General features: G+C 39.9%; 2 protein-coding genes across 2 annotated transcripts in view; one reads left to right on the top strand and one right to left on the bottom strand.

Moving 5' to 3' along the window:
• The window catches only part of LOC131564221 (serine/threonine-protein phosphatase 4 regulatory subunit 1-like), a 20,985-nt gene extending 13,663 nt beyond the window's left edge, over positions 1-7,322 (bottom strand). The window contains exons 1-6 of the mRNA XM_058814559.1: positions 7,295-7,322; positions 6,838-6,972; positions 2,915-3,047; positions 2,481-2,587; positions 1,744-1,886; positions 1,064-1,210 (exon numbers count right to left, since the gene is read on the bottom strand). Coding sequence (XP_058670542.1) covers positions 1,064-1,210; positions 1,744-1,886; positions 2,481-2,587; positions 2,915-3,047; positions 6,838-6,972; positions 7,295-7,322 — 693 coding nt within the window. The remainder of the gene's footprint in view (positions 1-1,063; positions 1,211-1,743; positions 1,887-2,480; positions 2,588-2,914; positions 3,048-6,837; positions 6,973-7,294) is intronic.
• Positions 7,170-24,008, top strand: RAB22A (RAB22A, member RAS oncogene family). Its single transcript, XM_058814435.1, has 7 exons — positions 7,170-7,356; positions 9,154-9,233; positions 11,374-11,455; positions 15,354-15,425; positions 15,550-15,656; positions 17,503-17,612; positions 18,963-24,008. The coding sequence occupies exons 1-7, from the start codon at positions 7,321-7,323 to the stop codon at positions 19,058-19,060; spliced, it is 585 nt and encodes a 194-aa protein (XP_058670418.1). The 5' UTR covers positions 7,170-7,320; the 3' UTR covers positions 19,061-24,008.

The raw sequence follows: 24,008 nt of genomic DNA, 5'->3' as shown, positions 1-24,008 counted from the left end.
AAGTTTGCCATACAGCAGGAGACAAAAAAGGGAGTGCAAGAAAAATGAGTTATTTATGTGAGCCACTGCACACTCTGCAGGAATGATGAACGGAATTTTAGGAGTTAACAGTGTAAAGGAAGTTAGCAACATGCTCCTTAATTCAGCTTTCTCTGAGGAACCATCAGTTTCCTCTACCAACACAAACCATGTTTCTGCTGTGAAAATCATGTGCTTTGGGTTGGGTGTTTCCTTTCAGCTGTAATTCTTGTGTTTGCAAAAGGAGAAAGTGAGGGGCTCTGATGCACCAGGGGTTTAATGCTTACACAAACATCATCAGATTACAGTCCCCATCTTTCTGGTTTTATTTTTAAAAAAATATTGAAGCTTTCTACCTTCACAAAAAAGAAGCTTTATTCCTTTCTAGGAATGCTTGTCCTTGTAATAGAATGCTCAGCAACTAAGGAAGAGACCATTCAAGGACTTTCCTACAAATTTTCAAACTCCTAAAAGGCATCTGGTGCTCAGATGTCATCCTGGAAAATTGCCTAAGCAATTCCCAACTCTCAAACAAGGAAGAGGAAAATCTAGCTGGTAAAATATTTTACAGGTCAAGTGTCAGATATCCATGCTGAAATGTAATTACACACCAGCACTTTTCTGTGGAGTCAACTGGTTTCTTGAAAGTCACCAGGCAATGTTTTTTTCAGAACACTTCAGAACAGAGATCAGGTCACATTTCCACAACATTACTGTGAAACCTGGTAAAGCAAATGTAAAGAACACTCTGGGGAATGTAACAATCCTAACAAGAATTTTAAAAAAGGCTGCCAAGGACCAATTGTATTTTAAAGCTATTCAGCTACTATTTTGACATCATTTGGCATCCTGAAGCATAAAGATGGTCTCTTTAAATCTGATATTTTCAAAAATGCAGAATAAAAATTAAAGACTTGCTTTGTTAAAGGAAAAATCCAAACATCTTACTGAATAAACACAGAGTTTGATGGCTTACTTTTTTAATGTCAGCACTATTCCTGGACCTCATCTTAATCACCACTATAAATTAATGTTATCAACTTACATTGACAGCTTCCACCTTGTACTCATCATCACTGTCAGGAGCAGAGAGGTCCAGCAGAATTGGACACACCTTATTTTCAATGTCACTCTGAGCCACAAGATCTTGTTCCAGCAGAATCAGCAGTGCTTCCTGGCCTGCCTTTCTGACCTATAAACAAACACACAAAACCAGTCTGTCACTATAAAAACAACATTTACAGATACAAGAACCACAAAAGCCTCTATGCTTTGAATGGACACAAAAAAAAAAAAAAAAAAAAAAAAAACCAGAAAAAAAGTCTTAGTTTTATTATCATAAGGAATTAGTAACAAATATTAAAGTTTAATACAATCATTAGATGGCATTTCATCACATTCTGAAAATAAGATAAAAGATGAAGTAGAAGACAGAGTTTTCAAGTCATAACTCCAGTAACAGATTCTGTCCATGTGCTGTCAGACAAATCCTGAAGTCTCCCATTATCTATCTGCTAAGGGAAGTACTAAAAACAAAAACCAAAAATACAAAAAAAAAAAATCAGACCTCCCTAGCAGAATGTACTGAAACCAATAAACACAGAGCTCTACATAACAGCCAGATATCAACCAACATGGAATTTTCTCTTATCCTTTCTCATGCCTTAAATTCACTGAACCACACAATTTTCCAAGGATTCAACTCCTGTTGTTTGTTTTTCCTACCTGATTGTTAACATCTGTGAGGTACCTCACTACTATGGGCATAAGGTATTCAAAAAATGCTGTTGGGAATTTTGGTCGACTTTCTTGTAGAAAGATGGCAATGGGAGGAATCTGCTCTATCAGCTCTGTGCGAACAGTGGGCTCTGGAAATACAAGTCAGGTTACATTGGTAAACATGAAATGAAGATCAGGTATCTTAAAAAAAAGGTAGCATTTTTCTTTATGTTTTCATAACAGAGGAAAATTAAAATAACTGAAACATAGAAATAGCATCACTGAGATTGCCTGCTCTTAAAAGAAAGCTGAATAAAACAGAGTAGCCTTACATACATCACAGTTCAGAGACTTGGGAGCAGGTCCCAAATCGATCCAATAAAATGAGATAAGCTAGAAAATCAGTCACCATGAATGTATGCATAAGAACTATTAAAACACAAAACTGCTCTGTGCCACTTAAACCAAATACAACAAATCAAATTTAACAAATTTCTTGAAAAATGTTGCTTGAGGCCCTATACTAAGAATAGGCCTTTTATTTAACATTTACCATACAAAATATTTCAAAACCAAGAGATAAAAATGAATCTGTTTCCACTGACAGATCTTCCTGCTGGATGATTCAACTTCCTTAGTTCATTCATTGTCTTCTCAAAATCGGAAGTCAGCATTTCCTATGTTGCAATTTACATAAAATAACTTACACAAATTAAAAAACAAACAAAAGCAAACTTTCAAACCTGCATCTTCAGAGAGCCTGACCACTATTTCCATCACAGTCAGAAAGTCCTCTTCATTGTTACTGAAATCTCGAAAGACATCCAGAAGACCCCTGGCAATAATTTGTCTGTGGAGTGAACACAACAATTGCCTTAAAATCCAGCCAGTGCCTCTTAGATGGGATGCAAGGGGAACTTATCACATGTAAATGGCACCATAAAACAGATCAAGCTGTTCTCTGAACATTGCAATACCAACAAAATAAAGATGGAATCAAGAGATCTTATTTGATAATCAAGGCTGAAAATCTCTTTTCATGGAAGTGTTATACAAGTTATTCAAATAGAAATAACATCAGGCATGTATTTGGGAGAATAATGAAAGACAGTAACATCTTAACATGCACAGTGCACTCAGACTCAGGCACCACCAGGTGTGCCAGCTGTGCCCTTACCTGTTAAATACATTATCACTGAAGGCATATTTCTCCAGACGAGCCAGTGGAGTTAAGTTATCCTGGCCAGGAATATCCAAGAATGCTGTTATCCTCATGCTATCACAGTCTGGTCCATAATCTTCAAAGCCAACTTGAAAGACATGAAAAGTAACCCAAAAAAAAAAAAAAAAAATCCAAGAGTCAGCAAGAGATGTTACAATGTAAAATACAAGAAACCAGTAACTATTTCTTTAAAAGAAAAGTAATTGCACATCACTGCAAACAGCTTACAAAATCATCTTAAACTGTATCTAATGAAGTTGAGTATAACACTTGCACACAGACTTGTAAATCCAAGCTTTAAAATTTAACTGCCAAAATCCTTGGCTTTAAACACTTTACTTTGCCCTTTCAGTGGAGGATCCACATGCATTGAGTTAAGAGGGCTCAGCTGACACAATTGCAGATCACAAACTTTGGGAAAAAACTTCAGCTTCACAGAACTTGTGAAGGTGCTGGGAGCTCCCTGCTGCACCTATCAGCTATGGGCTTTTTTTTGTGTAAACCCACTCTTCTCACACTTTATATGTTAAAAATCCTTCTGTTCCAAGCCTCAGTTTGTTCCCAAATTTCCTATGTAAAACCCTGCTTTCCAATTATTCAGCAAAAGTCAAAATACTGTCAGAAATAGAACTCAGTAAAAAAGGAAGTCATCTGAACATACTTGGAGAAAAATGCTATATCTGGGTCTTCAGGAGAAAAAAAAAAGCAGATTGGTTTAAGGTCTCCAAGGAGCCCAGGTGAGTTAAAATACTACAGAAGCTCCAAAATCTGCTTTTCTCGCAGAGAACGTGCTCAACAAATCAAATAGATTTCAAACAAACAGAACCGTGGGGTTAGATTAAACATTGACATTTCAAATGTGCACACAGATACAAGTGAACCCACAGCCACACAATAGGAAACAGATGCTAATGATTCCCAGCTTTTTAAAATGATGACATATTGCACTGGCACCCTTATTCCCCTCCACTGGTCATTATTATTTCTCATGCCCGCTCCTTACAGCAGGGTCTGTCTGGTTCAAAACATTTTTCTGCACAAGTGTAAACAATTTACAGAGCTCAGGTCTGTCTGGGATAAATCTGCTCCAGGACTTCCCCCAGTCAGAGCAGCTGAAGAGGGAAGATGCAGATTTGCTGTGTCCCTGACAGCTCAGGGGAGTTACAGTGTCTGCAGCATTGCACATTTCCCTTCTGAGGTTGCAACAAACTCTGGCCATCCTTATGTCTGTGCAATTATTGTGTATATATTTGAAATTCACACAGACCAGACACTCAGTAGCTGATTTTTGAGCTTAGTCACCTGTTACACAAAGAAAGACTGATTAGAATCAATATACTTGTCATTAGCTTTGCCTAGTTCCCACCTGTCCCTAATTAGAAACACTTTAACAATTAAAGCTATTAGTTCACTTCAAATAGTGCAGAATTCCTACCAATTCAAACAACAATTAAATAAATCCCAGTTCTAACTTTGACTACAATACCACACCTGGGACTAATCTTGTAAACATGATGTACATGTTTAATTTTACTGCATGGAGCAGCTCCATTATTCATTTAAAGTTCTTAAGCACACACCAGTGCTTCCAAGAGCAGAGAGAAAACAGAGCACCACTACTTATGCTCAGGATTGAGAGTTAAATACCTGACATTTTTTCCATACACTCTCACTACACATAAGTAAGAAATAATCATGGCAGAATCCATTTTGTCTTCTCTCAAGAATTTTAGTTTTCTTTTTCCATAAAATAGGACACCATGGATACTCAGAGGTTTCAGAATACATCAAGTCCTACAAAGTAAATCCCAAATACTGAACCAGTATTTCTTATTCTAATGTTCCTTCACAGGTACATCTATTATTCAGTATTTTCTCCTCTAACTAGATCAAAAAAGTGAGCTTGAAATTTGTTCACCCATAAACAGAAATAAATGTGACAGTATTCACAGCTGAACTTGAGTTCACTGTGCTTAAAAGCTGCTCAGAGGTGTGAGAAACTCAGGGTCACAGGACCTAGTGCAGCAATTCAATGTCATCCCCCAGTGTCACCATTCAGATTTCACAGCACAAACCAGTAAATACCAGCACCCAGCACCATGCTTTAATCAGCTCAAGAAGGTAATTTTCCCTCTTGGTGTTTGTAGAAGGAAAAACAAATTATTTAAATACTTTCTTATTAATTACACAAAGGGCATAAATAAGCTAATTCTTTCTTCCAGATGACCCATTACCTTATGAAAAACAAGTTTTAAGCTGCACTTGATTTTAGCTAGATTTTACTACAGCTTTTTCTCATATTCAGAATAAGTCCCTAGACTTCCTGTTTCAACACAATTGACCTTCACTGTGCATGACACTATTGCACCTATTTACTCAAGCAAGTAAGAATCCAGTTCCAGTGATTTATTTCACTGAGGCTTTCCTAAAACACACCCTGACCTCTCTCCTAGCCTGGTCTCTGGACAACGTTACCTTAGTCATGGGACACCTGAACTCTGCTACAACAGAGCTCTTAATTCCATAATTCTAAAGGCAATGTCAAATTAATTAACATAATCAAAGAATATTTTTAAATAGTTCAATTTTCATAAATCTCTAACAGGTACATTTATTTCCATGCTCATCCTGGAATGGGTAACTTCTTTAATGAATTACCACTTATGGCACAACTGCCTTTATCTGGACATTTTTATTCACTCAAGTTTTGCCTTACAAGCATCAAGCCTCTTAATCAACTTAGCAGACAAATCTGTTACAGTCTAAACAGAACAGCCAAGGAGTGAACACTAATGGACAACAAACACACCCAGGGATGGTCCAAGGCCAAAACCCATAAGGAAACAACCTTGAAGTTTGCCTTTATTTTTGCTTCTCACACTTTACACAGTGCTACCTACTAGGGAAAAGCAGAAACCTCAGAGGCTGAGAGCAACAACCAACAGAATTCCACAGAAGCAGCTCCTCCCACAGAGGCAACATCCCTGCGCATCTTCCAAACGAAAGACTTTAGATCCCAGTTGTATTCCAATATTTCCCCACCTTTCTCCTAAATCAGCTTTCTCACGCTCAGCTGGGAAGGTGGGTGGGATGGGTCAACTTGTTTCACATTTCCAAGCGGTATCAAGCAATAAAAGTCTTGTGAGAAACAAAGTTTCACACAAGAAATGAATACAACATCTTTCTTTTTAAATAGAAAAGTCAATCGAAAGCGTCAAGGAAGCCACCCCACAGAGAGAGCTGCTTTCTAAGGCATCGGGAGTTCGTATCACTGTCAGTCAAAGCTTTATCTCCTGAAGTCACAGCGCTGACCAGGCTGGCTCAGGTCTGACAGGTGTCCAGCTCCTCTGGAACACAGCCCGGGATCACCGGGGTGTGTGACGGAGCCGTTCCCTGCTCTGGGACCGTGGCTCGGTACCCAACCCAGACCCGAATTTGTGCGATCCAACCGGAGCACGCACGGAGATCTTCGGTTCACCCCGAGGTGCGCTCGCAGCACATCCCCGGGATGCAGGAGCAGCGGAAAACGCGTCCTCACAGCCCCTGCAGCTTTGGAAAGTCTCCTTGCTGAGCTGAGCAATCCCTGGGCTAAGTATCCTAATTCCCACTGACAACAGGAGCGGGGCTGATCCCCTCGTCCCTCCGTGCGCCTTTCCCAGGCTGCCGGAGCTGCTGTTTACACCGAGCCCACCGGGCACTGGAAGCAGCGGGGATAGTCCCAACACCCCGGGAGCCTTCACCTGCCAGAACTGCCACAAAATCCTCCCCTCGCCCTCACCGGGGTGCAAATGCGGAGGGGGAAAGAGGGCGACAGGAGGACCCCGGGAGGGGAGCGCGGGCCTGAACAGGGAGCAGAAAAATAAAAAACAGTTACTCACAATCATCTAAGTCATCCTGCAAATCCACAAAATACAAAGGGATCCCTACAAACAAAAAACAGAAGAGAGATACCAGGGGGTTGGTTTCGGAGGGACGGCGGCAGCCCGGGCTGAGCCGCCCGCCCGCCGGCCCCACTTACCGGCCATCTTGGAATGGACATGGGCGAGGAGGAGGAGCGGGAGGGCACAGGGAGGAGCCGCGGGTGCTTCCTGTCGCCGGGTCAGCCCCGAAACGCCACCGGGTGAAGGAGCAGCGGCTGCCGGGGGTCGAGTGATCCCTCAGCGCCCAAGGGGGACAACAGCGAGCGGGGGGCACGGGCGGGGACTCCGGCGGCCGCCCAAGATGGCGGCGCGTCCGCGCAGCCTGAGGAGGAGCGCGGTGTGCGGGTAACCGGGGCGGGCGGGGGGCGGCCGCCGCGGGGACGGCGATGATCGTGCTGGGCCGCGTCTCAGGCGCTCGCTGAAGGCGCTGCCTGCCCGGCCATGGCTCTGAGGGAGCTGAAAGTTTGCCTTCTGGGGGTAAGTGCTGGGCGGCGGGAGAGAGCGTGGGAGGGAAATGAGGGGCTGACTGGAGAAGCTCTGTGGTGGCGGGGAGCCTCTTGTCAGAGCTCGGGAAGCCTCTGGTGATGGCGGAGAGCCTCTGTCAGGGGCTGGAGAGGCTCCGTGGTGATGGCGGAAAGCTTCTCTCAGAGCCTGGAGAGCCTCTGCCAGAGCCCGGAGGGGCGCCGAGTGTGCTGAGCGCTCCCCGGGCGCTGCCGGGCCCTCGCCCCGTCCCTCTGAGGGGACCGGGCGGACGCGCCTTCCTCTCCGCGAGGGAGGTGTCTGCCAGGGGTCAATATCGCTTCTTTTCTGCCCTGTTGTCCTTTTTAAAAAATAAGATGATTATCCAATGCGTCCTTCGCTCTTCCTCGCAGGCCTTTTCGGGCTTGGAGTGCACAAAATAAATAGAAGCACCTGAACTCTAACTGGTGGGAGAGAGGGAGGGGCCTGAACTTATATTGTAGGAACATTTGCAGGAAAGTCTGGCAGGTGGTGGAAGGAGGAGACGCGGAGTAAAGCGAAGCAGAAGTTTAAAAATTTAAGAATATGAAGCTGCTTGTTGGCTTGGTTTGGTTGGAGGGCCCCACGGTGAACAGGTGGAGGTGTCACTACCAGCATTGAAACTCTCTGTTCAGAGTTGTCTTCTGCTTTAAATGGCCACCCTGCCCTTCAGAGGGGAAGATTATATGTTTGTGTGCCCTTCGTGTTGTGCAGGTACTTGGGATAACTACTATTTGTGTTTGCCTGGCCTGAGAAACCTTTTGGTACAAAAGAAAAGGAGAATAAGCACTCAGGAAAACTTGTCCTTGAATTCCCTGAGCCAGGAGCCACATCTGCGTTTGTCTTTTTAAGATTTGCTCTGATTAATGAGACTGCAAACAGTGAAAAATACAGAGCTGTGATGTGCTTTTTTTCAAAAGGAAAATAACTTGGCAAGATGAACACAATTGTACATAGTGTACCCAAATTACTGCAATATTCAGGAGGTTTAAAAAAAAAGCATGAATGATGTAAAACTTCATTTTCAGTGAAGCAATTCTTCAAGGGTTTATTTTTTTAAAGTTTTAATGACTCAGGAAATGTAAAGTAAAAAGTTTGTCTTCACACATCTTAAATAAAATACAATTTCAAATGTCCAGCTTCTACTGAGAAGTGTTTTACCACTAAGAGTTTAATTTCACTTCTAAATGTGACTTCTCTATATCTTTTGCTTTTTAACCATGGAGTTGATGGTGCAAAGATATACACAATCCAGAATCTTCATGGTTTGTTTCCTCTTTCACCATTTTTAGCACGTAGAGTTGCATTTGCAATGTGTTTCAGGTGTGTCACAGAAGAAATTTCAAGTCTTTCATTAAGCAGGGTGGGACAGCATTAGTCAGAGGTTGAATGCATGTGTCACACTTGTATAATTTCATGTACTCCACTGGTCCTCTATCCTGGTAAGCTGTACTCAGTTGCTGTATGTTTTACCAAAAGTGGTCTTTTCCTGCTGCTTTTCTATTGGAAGGTGTGCATAGCTTTGTAAAAAAGCTTAAAGTTTGAGTAATAATATGTGAATGCAGATTTTAACAATTTTGTTTAGAAAACTGTAACTTGTTACAGACCTTTCATTTTCTACTAAATTAATGTAATACCTGAAGGATTTCACAACTTCTCTGAGATTCTCTGCAGGAATGTGTTATTCACTGCAGTTTACTGCAGGATTTGAGGACAAAAGAATCATCAGTCTGTAGTAATTAATAATGCTTTCAACTGTTTCTGTTCTTTCCTTAGGACACTGGTGTGGGCAAATCAAGTATTGTGTGGAGATTTGTTGAAGATAGCTTTGATCCCAACATCAACCCAACAATAGGGTAAGAAACTAAATGAAGTAAATGTGATTTATGCAAGAATTAAATGAAATTACCTGAATGGATCACTTGGGAGTTCTTCGTGTGTGGCAGCTGAATGTGGTAATAAACATAACTGCAGCCTTAATTAAGCTGGTGAGCTACCTCAGGACATGTGGGAGTGTTCTCAGCACTCCTGCAGCTTCCATTTTCAGGTGTAATGTCTGGACCCATTTTTGTATTGTTAATCTGAGCTAACAATGGATAAATTACACTACAGATGCTTCTTCTAAAGGGACAGCATGCTTTTCTTATGGACAGCTCTTAAATTTCAAATTCTAATTATTATGCAACTCCACGGTTTCTAATTCATGTATTTTAAGACTCAAGTACTGTAAGTCTCCTAGGTTTTTGAGGATGGTTAACATACTAGTTCAGGTAGGTCTCACCATTAATTAGTTAAAGTGTTACACATCTGTAGGCAATGCACACACAGATCTAACTGATGAAACTGTTTTTGCAGTAAGTCTCATAGGTAAGGGGAATATTTGAAATTTGAGCCTCAGAGTAGCAACATTATTGATCTCAAATCTTTGAATGGATGGAAGGAAGAGCAAGCATCAGGAATTCTTGGAGTGGCTGGATCTTTTTCTTTCTTTTGCTGTCTTTTTTTTTTGGGCTGCTTTGATGAGAATCAATTTTTGGCTTAGGGAACTTTGCTTGATGCCAAGAGGTATGTGGGAGTGTCAGTACAACTTCCTGTCTCAGGTGTGGTGTCCCACAGGCTCTGCTGCAGCTTCTACCAAAAAAGATCCTGCTGATAAAGATCAGCTGTGTCTCATCCTGTCCTTCTGAAAAATTGGGGTCTCTGTGGTCTCTCTCTTTTCCCTTACACCCTCCTCTTTTTTTGAGCATAAATACTGATGTTGAACTGCAAAATGTTCTGTAGAAGTGTGCTTTTGTTTGAATTTCTCTGTTAACAGAGGTTTATTGGTAGTACTGAGATCATTATAGCTGCTTGAAGTGATAGACCGAAAATCTATGTTTTACCAGCCTTAGCAAAATCATTCACTGCTCTTAGGACTGGTTATTTTGGTAATTTGCTATATTAAAGAATCAAAACTTGCCCAAATGTAGGGATTATGTAAAGCTCCAACAAGATACACAGTCCAAAAACTTAAAGTAAATTAATTTTTACCTTTTTTTTTTTTTTGCCTTGCTTTTAATTCCCAATTGGGAATAGTAGGTGGAAAAGACAAAGTAAGGATTAGAAGAGTGTCTTGCAAAACTAAAGCTGAGAATGTTTCAACTTTATTCTCTGGGTCTTTGAGTTCATGAGATACAATCTTGTTTCCTGTCCTGTTTTCATTCCTCTTAGAATCAGCTGAGCAATCACACTTTGTTGTTGTCAATGTTCATTGCTCAATTCCTGACATGGGCAGCTGCAGAAGCCTTGTCACAATTCTGCAGCTTTTCTCCCCTCAGGATGCAGAGGGCAGATTTAACCAGCAAATACTTTAGGTACTGCCAGATATTTATTATAGCATCAAAAAGGAATATCAAACAAGTTATAGTGCCTACTTGGCTGGGAGAAGCAGCTGGGAAATTTAATAACAAAGCAGACATTATTCCTACTAAAAGTCATCAAGGATAACTCCTGTTTGGAGGGGTTTGTCCACTCAATTGTCAAAGGATTTTGAGAAGCCTCTTGTCAGGTACCACTGGGGATGGTGTAGTTGGGATGTGAATTACAGAAACACAACTTTACAGTTCAAATTGACTGCACAGGATGTTTTGGCTTGTAGAACCAAGTAAGATAAATTCAGTGAGAATCTATGATTCAGGAAACTGTTTCCCTATTGACCAGAGAATTCAGATTTGATGCATAATTTGCAGCAATCTTGAAGGAAGTGAAAGTCTCTGCTGTGCTTTACAAGAGCTGTCCTCTCACTTTGGTGTTCTTCCCTCATTGCAGAAATACATCAGCTAATTAATGGTGTTGAAATGCAACTAGGCTCACTTTTATTGGAATGTGAACCTTCTTGAAAGCTCATGGTGGTAATGAATGTTCTGAAGATATGTTTATATTCTCAATTATATATATATAATGTTCTGAGGATATATTTACATTCTCAAAAAGCATGAACTGTGTCTTTTTTTTCAGAGCCTCATTTATGACCAAGACTGTACAGTATCAAAATGAGCTGCATAAATTCCTGATTTGGGATACAGCTGGACAGGAGAGGGTAAGTATAACCAATATTTGTGGAGAAAGTTTGGGTTGTTTTCTACTCTGCCCCTCAGTCACAAGTGATCTGGCATGTATTAGAACACTTTTTTCTGTGCAGATTCCTGTCAAGATGTGGGTGCTGTAGATATGTTTTTATTTTTCATTGTCATGATTTAAGTGTAAAGGTAAGGAAGATTACCTAGGAGGAGTTTATGAAACAATATTCTGAGTTTAGATTCACTGAAAGGGAATGGTCTTTCCACAGAGAACAAGGCTGCTGTGGGGGGAAGCCAGCAGCTCTCTCCAGTACCATTTCTGAGCTGTTTTAAACCTCCAACTGCAATATTTGCTGTCAGTGCAGCAACACAAGAATCAAAGTGAGATGAATTACCATGTTTCATAGTACAAGTATTCTGGAAAAATATACAACTGCTGACACATTCTGTTAGCTTCACTGTTGGGGTTGTAAATGTGAGTAGGATGTAGAGTTAGGTTTTCCAGAGCAGTTTCAAGCAGTGTTGCAGGTGATAACTACTCTTATTCTTTTGTAAAGTTTTACTAATCAAATCTGATGGTGTTAGAAGCTGTGTCCAATCTCTTTTGAAATTTAAATTTTAATTTGGTAGTTTGGGGTTTTGATCTCTGCAGCATGAATAGTTCTGAGGGAAGCAACAAAAGCTTTGAAGAAAATGACTAATCAGATGAAATCCCAGCTAATTAATTTGCATGATTTTCACTTGGAATTAAAAGGAAGACTTTTCTAGGGAGCTTGATTGCTTATGGATTACTAGTAAGAGTGGTAGAAATTACAGTAGCTGCATTAACAGTGCTTATTCTTGCTCTGACTGCAAGTGAACTGCTGGCAGCTGCCAATTACTGGAGATGAGTTTATTTAGGATGTGAGGTAACTGTGATAAAGGTTGGCTTAGAACTTTAGGATAAGAATTGGCAAATACAGCTGTACTGCTTTTCAGGATTGGCTTGAGAAACAACCCAAACAAACAAACCAACAAAATAATCCTCCCAATAATAACAAACAAAACAAACACTTTGTAAAGCCTCAGTCATCCCTGTCCACAGGGACCTGACCTTTAGGGTTCCTGGTGGAGCTGAGCTGCCAGCTTTTTGGCTTGATAACAGCCTAGGAAGTAACTCAAGTGTATTTGTATTGTGATTTAGTGCTGTCAGTTTTGAATGACAATTTATTTCCTTCCAGCAGCACCATATAAAGCAAACTGAAGTTGTCAGGGATGTTTCCTAGGAATATGTCCAATAGTATCTGTGTTATCAAAAATATCCTGAGCCCTTCCATTCCCAGCAGTCAGTCAGCATTTGCTGTAAATAGTTTGTCTTGAGTGAACATCATAGCCCATTCTGGAATGTTATTGCTGCAAAGTGATATTCTGAGAGGTAGAGTATGAATTTTTAGAGGTTGGTACTCTTAAATGAAAAGCTTTATAAACATGCCTGCCACTATTTGGCAGGAAGCATCCATTATGTTTTAACATTCCATCCTGTTCACTTTAACTGTGCAGGCAATGGGAGGACCCTGGAATTTGGCTTCAGCACATCTAATCTGAGGAAGCATCTCTGTACATGACCAGCATGTTCCTGGTCTATTTTTGGACTCTCAGTGATACCTCTTACTTTTCTTCCATACAAGTTGCTTGATATCTTTATTGAATCAAAAAAGGAAAGGTGTCTTTACAGGACTCTGAGCCAGGAGCTGTGATACCTGTGCAGTTTATATTCCATATCTGAGAGAAGTCACTTGAGACTGCAATATAATCAAGGGAATCAGTGAAATGTGAGCAGGGATGTTTACTTTGAAATGATTCAGTATCTTCACAAAGATTCCTTTTCCAGAGCAGGGCAGCACTGTCACTGTTGTCACAAGTGGGCTGTACACCTGCCTGTCCTGAAATCTGTAGCAGTTTTCTGGTCATGCAACATATCTGCCAATGAATTATGGAAGGGATTCCCTCTGTGGAATAGATCTGGAATACTAAAAATGTCCACACCATTCTTGGAAGTGAAATGTCTCTGCTGAGCTATGGTGTGGAATGCATGGAATTCACAGTCCTGGCTTCTTGAGGAGTGTTTGCTGTTTCCCATTTCAAAAGCCCAGATGCAGATAGTGCTGCACTGCACTGGGCACCCCCTTGCTCTCAGTGGCTTTGGGGTGGCTGGACAGCCTTGTTCCAGAGCTGGAAATGTGCACCAAGTCATTCACACTCCTCATTTACACACATACCTTATTTCTTCTCTCATTTCTTCTGCACTGAGTTCAATTGATAGGAGGTCACTTATGGTAATTAGGATTTTTGCTTTTGCCTTCTTACCTAACAGTTTTGAGTTTCCCTGCATAGTTACATTATGCATAATTGCATTAATAATTCTCTCAAAACACAAATTGGAGGCTGGGGGGCAAGTTGAAGTCTTTGGAAAAATTGCAAAAGGAAAATCCAGTGTTCCTGGTAACATCTGTTTTGTTAATATATTTTATCTGCTGACTGCTCTTAGGTGGAAAAAAGTATCTAAGTGTTAGCAGACAGGAAATGAGAGTAATACAAAATCAGCAAGTGAAAGTTGGTTTATTCCCAATGTAAATAGTGAATAATCAAAAAGCCAGGTTGCAACCAGTCCAAGTGGTGGTTTACCAAATATGTTTCCCTTTATATTTTAGTACTTAGATGGAAGAGAGGGATTATGTCCCAATGTGAACTGAATGCCTGCCCATGTTTCCCTTTCCCACTATTAAATATTTTTATATTCTGAACTTTACATTCAAAATCCTATTTTCAAAACAGAATTTGAGAGCCAAATGTAAATGGTCTGGAATTCTGCTTTATAGCAAGATTTTTATGATTTATTATATTGCTCTCAGTTGAACTGTACTAAGCAAAAGGAAATTGGTATTTTATTAGAAATGAATAAGCCTTTATGAAAAACTGTATCCAATTCATTATTTTTACCCTGAGTAATAAGATGCACAAAAGCTCTAAATCATAATGCTTACATGAAACCAATACATGCAGTTTATTCTGCACTTTGAAGGAGAGTTCTGATTGCTAGATTGGTTGTCTTGGCTTTTTTAAAGTTGGCAGAATATTCCACTGTTCTTAAGAATGCTTCATTGAGATTTTTGATGCAACTTGATTGTCTACTTTAATACTTTATTTTAGCACTGGATTCATAAGGTTCTGTCTACTCAAAAGTACAGCCCTGCAAAGCAAGCAGACCTGCTGTAGATTTCATTCTGAAAATCACAAGAAAGCAGCCTTTTATCTAGCATGTTCCTTAAAGCTCTATTTGCGACAGGGCAGATAGGTGTGGGCTTTTGCAATTTTTTGGTTTAAACATGCTTCTAAATTTGAGGGAAAAACTGAAGCAAAAGCCTTAAAGCCATAAGTTAGATTCTGAAGAAATCAACATTTCTAGTATTGAAGACTGGTGATTGATCCATGGGGCTAGAAGTTGACAGCAGTTTCTGAACATTTCAGATCAAAATTAATAAATGCTAGTTTTCTTAACTAGCATTTTTGTCTTAGTCAAAGTTGACCTTGCTTCTCCCTGCATTTTTGCCCTTGTTTGGTGTTTGAAGTTGAGCACATGCATGTTTGTGTAGACAGTGTGTTCAGGGAGAGGTTCTAATCTGGGCAAAATAAGATCAAGTTTGCTTTGCTGCTGTTTGCAGTAGGTGCTGCTGAGCCCCACAGGATTTATTGCCTGTCCTTAGGAGAACAATGCCTTCCTGGGAGATTATGTGCTCTACTGCACAGGCTAGTTGTGACTGTAAAGGAAAGTTTCTCGCTGCTGTGATCTTGGTTTTCCCTTTTTTCAGTAGTACCACTGCTGCTAGTGAGGCTCTGGAGGCAGTGGAAGATCAGGTTTGTGTTTGCTCTCTTTTCCAGTTCCGAGCTTTAGCCCCGATGTATTACCGAGGGTCAGCAGCAGCCATTATAGTGTATGACATCACAAAAGAGGTAAGAAACCTGATCTTGACCCAGCATTACAACTTCTGGGGTTTTTTATTTGTGTCATGGGCCAGTTCTGACTCTTAATTTCTTAATTCTTTCCATCCTCTTCTTTTTTTTTTTCTCACATTAGGAAACTTTCTCAACATTAAAGAACTGGGTTAAAGAGCTTCGCCAGCATGGACCTCCCAACATTGTTGTAGCTATTGCAGGAAATAAGTGTGATCTTAATGATGTCAGGTAAATAACTGCTGTTATTATATATTTTATATTTTGTATATTTTTATATTTTTTATATATTATATATTTTGAGGCTTTTTCTTAAGCCCTAGCATTAAATATTTTAATATTTTAGAGCAGCTGAAAGGTATAGAACAATTTAAGCTGTTCTGCTGTAGTGTTGTAGTTTCACAAGGGATTTGAGCTGTTTCGGCTGTCAGAGGACATGGGGTTTGAGCTGCTTGTGCTGTCAGAAGATGTGGTTAGTCTGCCCTTGGATGGTCTCACCCACTTCCTCCCCTGTGCTGGTGTGAGTACACATGTGATTGGGCAGTAAATTGGGCTGTAAAATAGATCCAGATTAAAACTAACCCTTAAAAAAAAAAACCAAAAAACCTGATCCAAGTATATTTATCTTTCTCACACCATGAACACTTGCTGGCATAGCGGTGTGGGGATAGCAGAGTTAGGAATGAGCAGTTTACAGGGAGACAGGATTACCTTTTCTGGTGGCAGTGCCAAGTTACACAAACCTAAACTGCCTGTGAAACGATAGTGTAATAGAAGCTGTTTACCTCACTTTACAAGAAGTGCCCCTGTCAGTCTGTAGCACCTCATTTTGTTAGGAAAAACACCAAGCCTGTTGGAAAGCATTGTGTAGGTTTTTCTAACTTGCTTGTTCAGGTGCCCTCCTTCCCTGCTGAAATATTGGGGTGGAATTGGCTGTGGCCAAAATAGTTGCAGGGAGCGGGAAAAGCTCTTGAGAAACTTTATGAACAGCCAAACTTTCAGGAAGGCATGTACTAAAAACAAAAGAAGGCCTTTTTTATTGATGTCCTGGTTAAATAAGCCAAAATTCAGAAAGAAGGTGTGTGTAAACTTCTTGGATTTAGGTTTTGCTGGAAAAGGCACCACAGCTGGTGTCTCAAAGGAGACAGCTGGTTATATGTTTAAAGAACCACTGCAAAGGTTACTCTGAGTATGGTTTTACAAATTGTTAATACCTAGAAGTTATCTAGTGAGCTCTAACAACTTTCATTAGAAGTAGCATGTTTTTTGAAGGAAATAGGGTGTAAAATTCTTTGAAACAGAATTCACATCTCCCATGCTCAGCTGGCATCAGAAGTGTAAACATTGCTCTTCAAGCTAATGAGGAAGATTCCTTGTACTTTAGTCAGAGGCAATATTTGAGTGACTGCTCAAAGTCCATGTTCTTGATATCCTAAAGTCCCTCATTACTGAAAGTAGCCTGTGTGTGGTAGAAATTGTACATGAAGTGATACAATGTAAAGTCCAGAGTTCCTTGCAGCTACTGGGGTTTGTATTTTTCATTTTGTTTCAGGAAATATACAAAATCATCAACTTGCCTACTTTGGGGTGCAGAATAACTTGTACACCTGTGTGCTCAGTATAAAAACATTCCTTTTTTATAGCTAAATATTCATGCAAAGTAAATGCTGTGCTGATGATTTGTGCAGTGTTGGGAGATACTTTGGTTTGGTAAACAGTCATAAGAAATGCACAACATGATTGGAAATAATGCTTTAGGATCTTAGGACATATAAAGGTAGTGGGGTGAATAGCACACCAGAAGGATTGATTGCAGGCCTAAGCTTAGAGCACTCCAGACAAATTCACTGCAGTGTTGTCAGAGGGATGAAGGCCTTGGGTAGTTCATGACTGTGCTCATACCTCAAGGCAGGGAGACAGCACAGGGCAAAGAATGAGCATCAGCTTCAGCATGAGGGAGCACTGTGATGCTAAACAGCTAAAATATTCATAATAGGAGACACTAAAAAACTTTATCTGTCCCTTAAGGTTTTGAGTAATGGTTTCTTGTGCATTCATGATTTTTTTTTTTTCCCAGAGAAGTCATGGAAAAAGATGCTAAAGACTATGCAGATTCCATTCATGCAATATTTGTAGAGACAAGTGCGAAAAATGCAATAAACATTAATGAACTCTTTATAGAAATCAGTAAGTATTTAAACAGTTTAATTAGTAAGTATTTAAACTACTTTCTTCTGCAAAAAGCTTGAGTAGAAATTTGATTTCTATATTACTTTTTTTTGCTGTTTGGGTGAAAATTTACAGACTTTATACTAAAGTCATTACAATCTGACATGGCTACAAACTGCAAAATGGGCCGCATGAATTTCTGGTCACCTAATGACCTCTAAATATTCCTTCTAGAGGTTTTCAGCATACTGTGATGCTGCTGGATAAACAGCAGGCCTGGTACTCCTGTCAGAAGTCAGTGTCATCTTACCATGTCTGTTATTGAATGTTCCAATTAGTGCTTCCAAGGTTATGGAGGAGGAAAGAAATGGCATGAGGACAATCCAGACTTTATACATCTGAGAAAATGAATTAAGTTCTCACTCTTAGTGCTTGTACTTAGGCTAAAAAAAATGTATTTTTAAAAATATAAAAATTCATAAATGCCAAATTACTACATGGGGAATAGCAACTACTGCACGTAAATTTTCCTCAAGTATTTTTGTAGTACCTTGGGGGTTTTTTATATTAAATTGCAAATCTTTTCTGTCCCATTTGTGGTGAAGACAACAATGATACTTTTTATATGTATGAATAAAAAGACAGTATTCCAAAGTGAATTCTATGCAATACTATTTGGAGGATTTGTATCAAGTAGCAGCACCAATGTGCAGGTGTGTCAGCCTGTTTGTGAAAAGAGGACTAACTACAGAAACATCAGACTTAAGGAAAAAAAAAAGGTCTATAGAAGCAGCTGAATATATTGAAGCTGATGTAGAAACTATGTGCTGTAGATTAGCTTCCTGATTTATTGACTTAATAGTTGCTCTCTGAAATTGGTCTTGAATAAATTATGGGGGGAAAAAATAATAAATCCTCCTCAGAAGAGAATGCTCAAGCAGGAACAGTCCATTGTAAAGACTGATGAGATGAGTAAAGCAGCTCTCTCTACAAGCACTCCTTTGTTAAGCCCAATGCAGGTAATCTGTGGAAATCCAGGTCAACATGGTTGTTCTCAAGCTATTCCAGATGGTATTGCATCCTGCAAAGTATTCTCCAAGTGCTTTTACAGCTTAGCTGTCCAGGTCTAGATGAATCTGAAGTGGAACTGCTGCTAAATTGACTTCAGACTGCCTGTGCTGTCCTTTTGTGCAGCCGTCCCTCTTACAGACATAACACAGACTGTTGCTGCCATCCTGCTGGGCAGGAATGTCATCCCTAGTGACCTACAGCTAATTGAAGGCACATTTTTGTATACAGAGCATACACCAGATGCTTAGAATCAAATCTAACATTTCCTATATATTTCTTTTTCCTGCCTCCTTATAGGTCGCAGAATTCCATCCACTGACACCAACCCCGCCTCCAGTGGGAAGGGCTTCAAGCTTCGACGACAGCCATCGGTGACAAAGCGCAGCTGCTGTTGACTGACCCCTTAGAAAGTCAAACTTTATATACAGTAGGTGGTCTTGGAAGTTAATAGTTCACGTTGGGTTTATCTATCAGTCTTAGATCTTTATCTGCTGGTGTTCAAACACGCGAGGTCCCCGAGAAGGGCCCGGCTCGTCGGACACCTGCGCGCAGCAAGGACTGCAGAGGGCAGGGCAGCCTGCTGGCCTCCACAGCGTGCAGTGTGCCTGCCTTCAAAGGGAATCCACCATCACTTCTTTGGCCTTGCTCGATTGGAAGGTGACTACATGGATGGTAGAACTGAAATCTTTTCGTAGCTTTGTAAACAAGGTTTTGGGAGGGTTTTTGTAAAAAGGGAAATGAGCACTTTTGTGGGAGATTGGGTTAGGAGGAGTCTGGAAGTTAGATGGCATTTCTTCCTTTTCTTCAGTGAGCCTATTTTAAATTTTGGTGTAGCTGCTCCAAAGTATGATGGGACAGTTGATGTGAGATGGCTACAGAATAAGCAGCTGAAGACAAATAGTAGGCAAATCAGTCCATCCAGTCCCCAAATCCCATTTGCACTTTTTATTTAAGGATGATCTGCACTGGGGGTGGGGACACAAGCAACAGATCTTAAACCACAGACAATCTTCTTTTTCATGCTGACTGTAATCACTTTAAGGCAAACTGGTATGCTGATAGGCATCTTTTTGTTGTTATGAGTTTTTTTAATATTAAGATATTGGTTAAAGAAAATTACTCGTAGATCTGACTAAATGAAGTGGTTACTGACTAAAAAGAGATGCTGTAAACAGATGCTGCCAGTGGTTCTGATAAGACCTACAAGGTTTTGGGGAAGATTTTAATTGCTTGGCATGTGTAAAGTGTTCATATTATATTTATGAGACCAGTGTTTAAAGTGTTATAAATTATGTAAAAACGGTAAAAAATAATAAAGTCTTCTACACTCCTTCCATTCCACACCTAGGGATAAACTCTTGGGGAATCTCCATCAGGGTTTTTTCCTGCATTTTAGATATTGTCACTGTGAGTTCATCCAGAAGCAGATGAAGTTCTTTCTCTTTCAATGACATTTGAAAGGGCCAATAGAACATCCTGTTGGGGCAGCACATGGCCTGTCTGTTGAACAAGCTTTCATCTAGGGTGCACCAGTCTTTCCTATTTTAGGCACAAAAATACACATAGGAAGTAACCTTAAGACGTGGTAATGTAGATCATTACCTCTTGGTTCCTGGGGTTTTTCATCTGTGAGGGTTTTTAGCAAATCAGTGTTTAGCTTATTCTGTATGGATTTTAGTAGGCTTTCAATTAAACTATAGGTTGACCATACCTGTTTGTGCTATTTTATTTATTTTTACTTTTTGTTTCTTACCAGCACTAGTGAGAAACTTTTATACTTTTGAAGAAAAAGAGCTTAATAGACTTGAGTATATACTAAAATATGCTGGTTAGCTTTAGTATCCAACTGAGCTCATGATGATGCTTATTCTTTTTTTTTTTTAATCTGGTTTTCTATCATCTCAAGTATTTTCTCTGAAGGAAATGTAGAAAAAATTGTAAGAAATGAAAGGACTTGTACTTCAGATTCATTTGTGTTACTGAAAATTGTTGGAGAGCTGGAGCAGAACAGGCAAACTGGTACATGGTGGTTTTTGGACAGATCAGTGAGTTTAATGATATTTGGTGACTACATTTTGGTCATGCATTTTGCTTCCTCTGCTGCATTGCCAATTCTGCCTTCTTTGCCATAGTCCCACAGGCTCCATGCTTCTTGAGAGCCCAAGAAATCCAACTTCAAGGGTATACACCCTGCTCTTTCTGCAGTTCTGATCTTGGATTGCTGCAGGTAAAGTGTAACAGCCAGTGTTCCAGATTGCCCAAACTGCCAGCCCTGGAGTGAGGCTGCTTCTTAATATTTGCCTGTTTAAAAATCAGACAGTTGATGTAAGTTCTTCTGAGTCCAGATAAGTGTTTATTGATCACTGGCCCTGCTGAATGCTGGAATGCAATCTTCTCTGCATGAGATGCACATGCTCATTGCTTCATTTTTGGTAGAGAAAAGTGGTTTCTTTTGTATTAATAATTTGTTAGGTCAGCTGCTTTGATCTTGCACTAGGCTTGCTGGAATTGATTATATTTTGTCCTAACATAGCTTCTCTATTTGGAGATACGTTGGTATTGGAGTGTTTGGAGTGCAGATTATCAACCATTCCAGCTAAATTTTTAATAACTTTTTTCCTGGTAAGAAGTTGTTAAAAAAGCTCAGGATTAAAGTTTTATTCCACCATGTCTTTCTGTTTAATGAGTGGAGCTCACCAGAGAGACTCAACTTTCAGATGGTGTCAAAGGGGATTACACAATCTCAGAATGGTTCAGGTTGAAAGGGACCACAGTGAGTAATCTGCTTCAACCTCCCTGCTCAAGCAGGGTCATTCCAGAGCACATTGCACAGATTAATTTCTGCAGAACATGTTTGGAAGGGCAAAGTGTCATGTATGTAAAAATGTAACAAGGTGTATGTTATATCATTGATCCAGAGCATTTTTAGCTGAAAAAATATGACTAATGCAACTTCTGAACACCACCAGTTCTTTCTCATGAAAGTTATAGAATTGAATTAAATTTGATAAATATTTCATTCTTAAGCTTTGGAGCAACCTGAATGTGCTCTCCAGTTTTGGAGGGTGTCTTCATCTGACCCTCTCTTGAAACAGCCACTTAGCTGACTTGCCAGGTTCTTAATCTGTGCTGCAGGTAGTTTTGTAGAATATTTTATATACATGCTGAAAACTGGTATGTCAAGTGTCCAAGTAGGTGAAATTTGGAAGCTGACATTTAGTAATCATACTACTGAAAATTGGTATAGGTGCTTTGAAAAGTTCTAAGACAATTCTAACAACTTTTGCTGTTACTGTGAAGGTAAAGACTTTATTTTAGGTCCAACAAATCACTGCACTCCAGATCCCTGCTGCCATCAGTGAGACCCTTCCTTTAGGTGCTGCAGGATCAGACAGTTAATGGTTTAGAGGGTGTTTTATGCAGACTGGAGTCTTTGATGTGTTGCTTTACATTTAATGCTACCAGCCTGCTCAAGAAGGATTATTTACTTGCTTGGGAAGAGGGTAAGAGGAGAGGAGACAGGACCTACTTATTGATTTGGAAGTCTAATCCTTCAACCTGGTTGAGGGAGAGCTACAATCTTGGTTAAAGCTTCATTTTAATTATCAAAAAGTAATTCACGGTGAAAATCTTGAATGGTTTAAAAGTTGGCCTCAGCAAGATTTTTTTTCTTACACTGTTAAGGGTAAATTATTCCTTCACATTAGTGTTTAGTTCCAGCAGAACACATTAGTAGTTGGAAAAGGAAGCTTTAGCAGTGATGTTTGAATACTTGCTTGTGAAACAGTCTTTAGTGTGTGTTAAGGATGGTGTAGGCTATTTGTGGTGAGCTGTGTCAGCAATCTGCACAGGAATGGATGATTTACAGGACAGAAGCTGTCAGAACAGTGGAGCTGCTCACCCTGGAGTGAACCTCACTCAGCAGCAATAGCCGCAGACAAGCAGGGCAAAATCATCTCCAAAACAAGGGGAATCTGCCTAATTCACTGGCTTCAACTTCTGCACTGCCTGCTCATTTTGTAAACAGGCTTCATGTATCTCTCCTGAATACTTACAGCCTCTAGAAATGGCTTTTGGCTCATAGTTGAGAGAAAAGGACAAACTTGCTTAACTTTTCTAGCAGGGAGTCATTGTACTGAGGTGGTTTGTACATCACAAGTCAGTCACTCAAGGGAGAAGAATTGTATACTTGGAATTAAGTCTCTAAAACTGCAAAAAATTCCTATAGAAAACTGTTGGTGTTTCATGTTCAGATCCCATCTCTGGTAATAGATCACAGCCTAGTGATGGTAGGTGACAGCAGATTTACAGAACTATGATGATGGTGTGAATTACCAATGTAAGATGGAAATAAAGGTTCTAGTGTTAAAATAGTCATGTTAGCTTTCCTTTGAGTCATATGGCTCCAGCTTGTCGAAAGGAATATGCTTGAAAATACATATTTGTGTATCATACAAAAATTCAGGTGCCAAAATGTAATTCTCTAAAATTATTTTAGGCCTTCTGACACTAATGTTTGTTTCTGAAAAATCCCTTCTGATATTCTGGAGGTCTCAAAAATCTGAATGCAAACCACTTTTTGCTCAGCTACCATCAGAAATGCACAATTTGGAAAAGTTTGAACAAGCATGACCAGTCTTTATCCCTAAAGTGTCATGGATACAAATCTTTCAAGGACATAAGACTATCCTGAAATCCAAGAATACTGATGAGCTTAGCCTCTGACATGTCAAAATGTTCTTAGGGTCAGCTTTTTCCTCCTTCCCCCCTCCATTTCCTCCCACCACACCCAATCCTGAATTTTTAACATAGTGTTGTCAGAGTGTACATGCTAAAAGATCTATTCAGAAATACTTAGAGAAGTTCTAATGGCTGAGAGTTACTTGGTGCTCCCTATTTTACATGAGGGATCGAGGCAGTAGGATGAGTTTTCTCAGTGTAGAATTAAGACTTCTTGAAAGAAACAGTCTTGCTGTTCCTGTTACATCAACCCGCAAATTGATGTTCCTAAGTTTTTGCTTAAACACTAAGTATAAATTTTATTTAAGGAGCTAATTACCTTTGTAAAGATTTTCTTTTAAAAAGTTTGGGGTTTGCTTTGCTTGGCTTTTGTTGATGTTTTCACATAAGTATTGTTGAACAAACCAACTTTTTCAAATGTTGAAGGACACAGACCACCCTTCTGTCATGCTCTTCACTGTGGGTGTGATACTCCATCCAGTTGTTGCACTTGAATATTCTGTAACTCTGACACCTTGATAGATTCACTGCTACTATCTTGCCTCACTTTTACTCATGTTACAGTATGTATTTCCTATTAAATCCATTATGTTTTCTTGGCAA

Source organism: Ammospiza caudacuta, chromosome 15 (genome assembly GCF_027887145.1).
Source record: "Ammospiza caudacuta isolate bAmmCau1 chromosome 15, bAmmCau1.pri, whole genome shotgun sequence".
Taxonomy (NCBI): domain Eukaryota; kingdom Metazoa; phylum Chordata; class Aves; order Passeriformes; family Passerellidae; genus Ammospiza; species Ammospiza caudacuta.
The sequence above is the reverse complement of the archived record's forward strand: the minus strand, read 5'-3'. Positions and strand labels throughout refer to the sequence as shown.